Source organism: Phyllobates terribilis, unplaced genomic scaffold (assembly GCF_046119375.1).
Source record: "Phyllobates terribilis strain yellow unplaced genomic scaffold, ASM4611937v1 Scaffold_2__4_contigs__length_985480577, whole genome shotgun sequence".
Classification (NCBI taxonomy): Eukaryota; Metazoa; Chordata; class Amphibia; order Anura; family Dendrobatidae; genus Phyllobates; species Phyllobates terribilis.
The window spans coordinates 692,875,766-692,885,517 of NW_027362762.1; the positions used below are offsets into that span (position 1 = coordinate 692,875,766).

The 9,752-nt window shown below is 37.8% G+C and overlaps 1 protein-coding gene across 1 annotated transcript in view; it reads left to right on the forward strand.

The window, feature by feature from the left end:
- The window catches only part of REN (renin), an 84,575-nt gene extending 77,017 nt beyond the window's left edge, over positions 1–7,558 (forward strand). The window contains exon 10 of the mRNA XM_073670698.1: positions 3,431–7,558. Within this exon, the coding sequence (XP_073526799.1) occupies positions 3,431–3,592 (162 nt within the window). The 3' untranslated portion in view covers positions 3,593–7,558. The remainder of the gene's footprint in view (positions 1–3,430) is intronic.
- Positions 7,559–9,752: the final 2,194 nt, after the last annotated feature.

Sequence of the window (9,752 nt, forward strand, 5' to 3'; positions counted from 1 at the left end):
CTAGGTTGCAAAGAAAAGGCCCACTCCTGAGGCTCTTTGCGCAAAAGTGACATTATGAACCCTACGCGCTGGGATTCATCCCCAGAGGACCTGGGTCTCAAACGAAAATACAATAAGCAAGCATTTTTAAATGAAAGAAATTCTCGGTGTTCACCAAAAAATAAATCCGGCAAACATACCATAGGCTCCAAGAAATGTGCTCCAGGACAGTTACTCACGTGCTGACGGAGCTCGGCCACCTCCAGAGAGAGTCCCTGCAGGCGATGAGCCAAATCCTGAACCGACACCATGATGGAACAGAAAAATCTTTCCTTAGAGAATTTGCTGGCTGGACTTACTGTTATGTTCTGCTACCAGAGCTAAGGAAAGAGAGGAGATCTGTCCCTACGATAGAACTCAGCTTAATCCCTGCGATGTAACAGGGGACCTGATCCTGCGATCAGACCTGCTAAAGTCCTAAGCTAGTCTGTACGGAGACCTATAGATGTGGGGAAGGAATCCCTACAAGTACTAAGGACTGGGAGGAAAAATGGGACACCTCCTAACAGAAATAGTAGCAGACAGACGAACAAACAAAATATAAAGAACACAGAGGTCCGTAGACCAAGCAAACTAACAGAGTTAGATACAGAGCACAGGCTAGCTAGAAAGTAGTTATACAATGAAGTCCAGCAAAGCCAGAAGGGCGGAGCAGGATTAAATAGGCCAACAAGGTCATGTGACCAGCAAAGGAAAAAACCTAAGAGCAAGGTTCTAACAGCGACATCGCTGGTGAGGTCGCTGTTGCGTCACCAAAACCGTGACTCAGCAGCGATCTCGCTAGTCGGAATGGTCTGGAGATTTCTTTGATCGTTGAGGCCCCGCTGGGTAGCATGCATCGGTGTGTTTGACACCTTACTAACGATCTTGTGGACGACTCAGACACAGAAACACATAGGCGTGCATCGTTATACAGATCGTTACGGGTCGCTGCATCGTTGCTGCGTCGTTGGGAAGATCTGCCTGTTTGACAGCTCACCAGCGACCACATAGCGACGCAGCAACGATCCCTGACAGGTCGTATCTTTGTCAGGATCGCTGTAGCGTCGCTTAGTGTGGCGGGGCCTTTAAACAGGGATATTATCAAAACCGCACCAAGCAGAACAATAAGTGATACATCGCTGGAATCAGGCTCTCAGCCCCTATATTCATGCTGCTCTCAGATTACATAGTAAAAACCTGCTGACAGATTCCCTTTAAATAATCAAAAATATGACTATACAATACCTCCTAGTGTTATAATGTCAGCAACATCTGTTACTAACCACACACATAATACGTCTTACTACTCATAAGTAACTTGCCACTAAGTAAGTAGTCAACTTATTTATCCTCTGTTTTAGGCTACTTTCATTGAACCATATTTTTAGTACGAGTGCTATTCCGTGGCAGAAACTAACATTCCACTGACAGCACTCGTACCAATGTTATTCAACAGTGTTGTTCAGATGACCATTTATTACACGTACCAAAGGTCCATGTGAACAAGAATTGCAGATTGAACTAATCGCTTTCATTTTATGGATGAAACTCTCCTATACAAGTCTATGAGTCTGCAAAAAAAAAAAAATTGGATCCCATACGGATCAACCGTACAGCATCTCATTTTTTTTTTTCGCATATGTTTTATATTTAAATAAACGCAAAACATATCAACATATATTTACCATTCTCATAAAATATAATGTGTCACAAAAAAACAGACTCAAAATCACTGGGATTTGTTGAAACATTGCAGAGTTATTGCCACATAAATACATACTGTACCTCACAATGTGTTGCTTAGGCTATGTTCACACAGTGTTTTTGCCTTACCTTTAACGTGTACACCAGAAAAGCTATTGACGTATACATTAATGCATCAATCGGACTGTACTGACAGACAGAGGCCAAAAATATGACTTTTCGGCTTCTATCTGCCTGGTATACATCACTATATCGCAAAAAAGGTATAGAATAGTGTAGACTACACTTTCACATCCAGCAGGATCCAGTAAAAAATACATATCCATAAAGCAGATCCGTTTTTTAATTGGAAATCAATTAGGCACTAGTCATTGCCTCCATGCAACATACATACTGGGAGCTTTACCTGCCGTATACATTAAAAGGAGGCCATAAAATGAGGTGTGAACATAGCTTTATAGTAAAGATCAGACTATAAAAGGAAATATGGTTATACTACATAATGATTCTAATACATTAACATAGCTTGAATTTATTTACAAAAGATATATATTCATATACAGTATATATATATTATCATATATTGTATGCAGGGCACTGGGCAGCTATGGAAATGTAATTCAGTTGTCCACAGGATAAAATATAGAAAATATGGCACCCTATAAAAACATTTACAATGCAGCTCATACTATCACATGCCCCCTTATGGGGCCAAGAGTGTCTGACGCTTTTTTATCCACTTTACTACTTATTTTTTGTAGGTGAAAGAGTTATTAGATGACTCTCCTGACCTAGTTTTCTCCTTTGTTGCTTACTGATGTTGCAGAGCCAGTGTAAGGGGAACTCCAGATACATATTTAGAAATGCTTGGGGGAAAAAACTGTATGTCATTTAGTGTATTTATATTAAAATATTTTTGGCTATGTTCACACATTGAGTTTTTTCAGCGTTTTTTTTTTTTGCCTTTTTGATGCTTTTTTGGTGCATTTTTTTCAGCGTTTTTTTCACTGTCCTTTTGTCTCTTTATGCATGTACATAAAGTTCAGTGAAAAAAAATCTCATTCAGGGTTTTGGCACAAAAAATGCTGAAAAATCTGACACCTGCGTTTTTGGTGCGTATTTTCAGCGTTTTTTCACCACCTATTACTTCCAATGGATGAAAAACGCTGAAAAAAATGCTGAAAGAAGTGAAATGCTCTATTGTGTAAAAAAAACACGCAAAGCACAAAATACTGATCAAACAAAAACCAATGTGTGCATGAGATTTCTGGAATCTCATAGACTTTGCTGGTACTGTAAAACACAGCTGAAAATTTGCATAAAAAAACGCTGAAAAAATGCACTGACGCTCGAAAGAGGAGAAGTCAGCACTTGGCAAGTATTTTCATAGAATTACAGTACATTACAGACATACAACCATACTTAGAACGGTTTAAGGAATAAAATGTTTGTAGGCAGTGCTTCTTTAAGTTACAGTCACACATTTGGAAAAACCTCACCTGTGCTCATTCCCTGATGGTCCTCAATACTATAGCGTTATACTGACAGAATCCAGGCTGCTTAACCATGCTAGTATTCTGCTCCTATTTCCTCTAGGGTAAGAGAAGCTGTTAAATATAACTAAAAATAACTAAAAATAATAAAAATAAAAAAATAAAGCAAAAATGCAACAATATACACTGTTTTAATGTATTTTCTATTTCAGCAATTACAGTTTGGAGAAGAGGTCTGCAATGTTGCATTCTCTGGTCTGGATATCCCTCCGCCAACAGGACCTCTTTGGATTTTGGGGGCTACATTCATTGGACAGTATTACACTGTATTTGATCGTCGTAATAACCGTATTGGATTTGCTACAGCTCTCTGAAAGCTCTTATTTTATTACACTAATGTAACCACGCATATTTTTGGGGGATTGTAAATGAATATTAAAATTATTTTTTATATTAATTTAAGGGGAAGCTGTAACAAGATTCATGCTGACTGAACCACGAGCAGCATGAATCAGAGACCAGTTCCTGCACTACATACATAGGGAGCGATGAAGTGAATAGTCTAAGAGGTATGGCCTAGCTGGCTTCTTCCCACCTGCTATGTGTGTATAGGGAGAGATCTGTCAGTCTGCTAAGCATGCGGGACAAGACGATGGGGACCTACCTCTTGGACTAGTCACCTTATCTCCTTCCAAGCTTTCAATGAGCTATTTCTCTGGAACGCAGCAGCATTTCAGAGTACAACATACATGCTTTACTACTACACAATACTACTCTTTTTACTTACTAGGAAAGAGACACTTGCAGGAGTTTTGACTTATCTTGCCAATGGGATCCTCAGTTGTGATAAACATCGTCAAAAGAATAAGTAGAGAAATATTTTGGATGGAATTGATAGATCTTTACATATGGGGTCAAAGGTCAGAACCAAAAATGTGTATCCATAATTTGGATATAACAAGGAAAATATATTATTTTCTGTCCCTTAGCTCTATATGAAAATATAGGGCAGAAACAAAACATGGCACTCAAAATGTTGCTTGTGCTCTTTTTTTTCCCACTGCAGTCCAGACAATTCGTATTACTCTTCAGACAGTAACCTTCAAAATCTGTCATGATAATTATAGATGCATACAGAATTCTGTATAATTATAATGACGCATAGGCTTTGTTCTTTTTTACTTTATTATGGCGAACTCTTACACAGTGTACCTGACGAAGATTAACTTTGACCGAAACTTAATAGAAATTATGTGGATTGCAGTGAAAAATAAAAGAAGACATAAGCAACATTTTGAGTGCCAAGTTTCTTTTCCTATTGCTTCAAGGCATAGGATCTTACTTCACCACCGTGCCTTGAGTTCCATGCTCATAATCTAATTTAAGGGGGTTTTGACTTTAATGTGTTTTTTTTAAACTGAGGGTTCAATCTAAATAAAGGGTTTGCAGGAATAATGTGCACCAAATTGGTTAAGAAGTGCAAGCCTCTCAATAAATAAGACATGTCTTTCAGCTGCTGTGTGCCAGCATAAAAAATGTATTCCAGTAACTTTTCTGGCATAAATTATGATGAATTTGTCAGCAGTGCTTAGCCACATCCTGACCTTGCTTAGCTCTGCACAATCCTAAAAAAAATTCCCTAAACTGGCATAAAAACACCTAAAATTTTTGTAATATCTCAAACAGTTTTTGCCAGACTTGTGGTGCAAACTGTTTGATTAATCAGGTCAATAATGTATTAATATTTACCCTCACCATTATTAACAAATCTAGCCAGGAATTGGATGTTATTGTCATGTGGAGAGAAATAATATGACACCAGGAATCAGTAAGACTCAAGAGTCATTCCTGTATTTAGTGGTTGAAACCTTTAAACCAACAGCAGACATAACATTTTACAGGTGCACTGACAATCTGAAGTCTAAATTTCCAAACATGTGAAATCTTCCTAGCATGCAAAAAAAAATAAATTCTAGACTGGAGATATACTTTGCACTATAGTTAATTACCATTCATTTATGCTAATTATAGGTGTTGAGTTATGACAAGGGCCAAATTATCACAAATTATAGCTAAAATGCTGCCTTTATTGTAAGTAATATAAACTTGGAGAATTTCAAAAACACCTTATTGTACAAACTGAAAGATTAGTTTTTAAATGTATTAAACTTTAAAAAGGTTCTCTATAAATAGAAAAAAATAACTAAAAAGTGTAATTATACACAAGTTCTTAAATCATTTTAATTAGCAAATCATACTTGTATTGTCTAGGGAGGTAATCACTAAAGAATTAAAATAGCCACCGTCTTGTTACACTGACAGTAACCTGTCCTAGAATGTTAATAGGACAGATGCATATGAGCATGTGCAGTAAGAAACTATGCCACCTTACACTTAATGTGTGGGAAAATGTGCTATCAGTGGATATTCTGATCTAACACTGGAGATACTAGAGGCGCTGAAGTAAGAAGAGACTGCTAATACTGCTGTCCACCCTTTCTGATCTAGAGAGATATCAGGTGTGCTGAAGTAAGAAGAGGCTGCTCACACTACTGTTCACCCTGTCCTTCTGATGTAATGCTTGAGATACCAGGGGTGCTGAGGTAAGAAGAGCCCGCTCACACTGCTGACCACCCTGTCATTCTTATGTAATGATAGAGATACCAGGTGTGCTGAAGTAAGAAGAGGCTGCTCACACTGCTGTCCACCCTTTCTGACCCAATACTGGAGATACCAGGTGTGCTGAAGTAAAAAGAGGCTGCTCACACTGCTGTCCGCCCTGTATTTCTGATCTAATACTGGAGATACCAGATGTGCTGAAGTAAGAAGAGGCTGCTCACACTGCTGTCCGCCCTCTTCTTGACTTTGGAGTGGCCGCTGTGACATGGATATAACTTGACAGTACCTGGTATAGGTTATCTCCAGAGAAGCATCCTACTACACATGCTGACAGGCACCTGAACTATTACCATTTTAGGACAGGCTTCTGTCAGTGTAACAAGACATTGACCTTTTTAATTCTGCAGTGATTACTTCCCTGGACAAAGCGAGCATGATTGGCTAAATAATGTTATTTAGGAATTTTTTTATGACATTTTCTTTAGTTATGCTTCTTTTTCTATTCCTGGTGAATCCTTTTAAGCTAATACCTTTTTTAAAAAATAGCCACACTGGAGGCATTTTTGCCTGGATCAAGGTTTTTCCATTTCTGACCTGACTCGTAAGAATCAACAGTTTTCAGAGAAAGGGTTGTCTTTGTGAGTAACACGTATTAAATCCAACAATGGCATCCTTTTAGGCTTCCAACATTTCTCGAAATGAAAAAAAACAACAAGAGTCATAAGACAGTGGAAAAGAGACTAAACACATAGAAATACCACTTTGCATAATCAGTTTTAAGCTAACACTGATTTTTTTTTCAGCAAAATTACAGTTTTACCTTTGGTTTTGCAAATGTTTTTGTAATAAAGGGCAGTGTGCTCTTTTCTTCTTCTTCTAAACTGTCATGTGGCTGAAATATAAGTCAAGAGAATGTCTCCTTAGTTCTGTCCTTAAAGGGTCACTTGACCCATATGTTATCCTAAGAAAAGAGCATCTGTCATCAAAATGCTGTTTATCTTTGTTTTGGCAGAAATCATATACGGCTGATATAATAATTTCATTTTACACTATGTGAGGATTATTTTTATCAGATACCTTACTTTTTTATTCTACCTACTTAGAGAGAACCTATCACCTGGCCAAAAATGAATCGTTTTCGCGTTTATTTTATTCCTGCTGCTACACTGAGATTTTTTTTTTTAAATCTGCCATATGGTTCCAGTGATATTGGCCTTTTAATTCGGTGCAAATTTTTATGTTCTTTACCAAGGGGGTGTTGCTGACAGGGTAATAATCCGAAGCAGCCTAAAGTCACACCCCCAGAGAATACTGTGAGTCACGCCTGCTTGGTAAAGACCATAAAATGGGTACTAAATAAAAAGGCCCATATCTCTAAAACTGGATGGCAGATTAAAAAAATATATGTATATTTAGAGCCGCATGTCCACTTTAATTGATGTTATTTCATCAAAATGACTACTTGTACATACATAATACAGGTTCTTGTTCAACACTCATAAAATAATTTAAGTACTTCCTTTAAAGATTGACAGATGATGAATTTGGCATAATGACATAACCTGCTAAGCTGTGCTGAATATGATTGGCACGAAAAACCCTCACATAGGAAAATTGCCATTATTACACCTTTTTACAATGACCGCCTTCCTTCACGATTATCAGTATTCCTTGCGCATGAATGAACATGTATCTCAGACACAGTGATTCTTTATTTTATCTGCGGGATTTCTGAAAAAAAAAGTACAAATTTACAAATACAAGTTTTAGTTAATGTGGTGCGTGCGGGTTATAGTTTGTTAGACATTCTCTGCTTACATCACAGTAGTAATAATAATGTTTTACACTTTATGCTAACGCCCGTTTTAAAATGTTTGTGTTTTGTGCACTAAATGCGTAAAATAAAAACAACACATATTATAGCTCCATCAATGTGGTTTTCTTTTTTATTGCATTTATGTATTTATTATAAATAACCTACAAATGTTTGCAGCTAGCCAGTCAGCTAATATAAACAAAGGTCAAGATTATTGCAGTCAAGAAAACCATGTAATCACAGAACCTACAAAAATAACTGCAAATATGTTAAAAACAGTAACTTTATTAGAGTGAAACACAAGATAAAAGTATATAAGATGAAGGATTCGTTATAATGGGTGATATAACATCATGGAAAAATGCCAAAGAAGTTGGGTGCATAGATACAACGCAGAAAAAAGATGAATGACAATCAATAACAGAAAATATGTAACAAGAATGTAATGGGACCAAACTATGGTAAGTAACTGAAGAGCATGGCTGAATAATAAAAATAACACCTATAGCATTCAGAATTAATGGATGACCAAGTCTCAACACAACATTAAAAGTCAAATACCTTTTTATAGATACATGTACTAATATGTATATGTGTATATATATACAGTACAGACCAAAAGTTTGGACACACCTTATCATTTAAAGATTTTTCTGTATTTTCATGACTATGAAATGTGTACATTCACACTGAAGGCATCAAAACTATGAATTAACACATGTGGAATTATATACTTAACAAAAAAAGTGTGAAACAACTGAAAGTATGTCTTATATTCTAGGTTCTTCAAAGTGCTTTGCACACTCTTGGCATTCTCTTGATGAGCTTCAATAGGTAGTCACCGGAAATGGTTTTCACTTCACAGGTGTGCCCTGTCAGGTTTAATAAGTGGGATTTCTTGCATTATAAATGGGGTTGGGACCATCAGTTGTGTTGTGCAGAAGTCTGGTGGATACACAGCTGATAGTCCTACTGAATAGACTGTTAGAATTTGTATTATGGCAAGAAAAAAGCAGCTAAGTAAAGAAAAAAGAGTGGCCATCATTACTTTAAGAAATGAAGGTCAGTTAGTCCGAAAAATTGGGAAAACTTTGAAAGTGTCCCCAAGTGCAGTTACAAAAACCATCAAGCGCTACAAAGAAACAAAGCTAACAATTTGAGCCGACAATTTGTTAGTGGATACCATGTTGCAGTTGGAGAGTCCCTGTGTGCCCAAACATTGGAGCTCCCCCACAAGTGACGTCATTTTGAAAACTAGACCCCCCAAGGCACCTATCTAGATGCATAGTGAGCACTTGGAACCCCCAGGTGCTTCACAAATTGATTCATAAAAATGAAAAAGTGAAAAAAAACAACACTTTTTCATTTTTACGAATCAATTTGTGAAGCACCTGGGGGTTCCAAGTGCTCACTATGCATCTAGATAGGTGCCTTGGGGGGTCTAGTTTCCAAAATGGGGTCAATTGTGGGGGAGCTCCAATGTTTGGGCACACAGGGGCTCTCCAAACGCAACATTATGTCCTCTAACAATTTGAGCCGATTTTCCATTCAATTTGTTAGCGGATACCATGTTGCATTTGGAGAGTCCCTGTGTGCCCAAACATTGGAGCTCCCCCACAAATGACCCCATTTTGGAAACTAGACCCCCCAAGGCACCTATCTAGATGCATAGTGAGCACTTGGAACCCCTAGGTGCTTCACAAATTGATTCGTAAAAATGAAAAAGTGAAAAAAAAAACACTTTTTCATTTTTACGAATCAATTTGTGAAGCACCTGTCGGTTCCAAGTGCTCACTATGCATCTAGATAGGTGCCTTGGGGGGTCTAGTTTCCAAAATGGGGTCACTTGTGGGGGAGCTCCAAAGTTTGGGCACACAGGGGCTCTCCAAACGCAACATGGCGTCCGCTAATTATTCAAGCAAATTTTACAATCAAAAAGTCAAATGGCGCTCCTTCCCTTCCGAGCCCTGCCGTGCGCCCAAACAGTGTTTTTTCCCCACATGTTGGGTATCTGCGTGCCCAGGGGAAATTGCACAACAAATTTTGGGGTCCATTTTTTCTTGTTACCCCTGTGAAAATAAAAAAAATTGAGTCTAAAG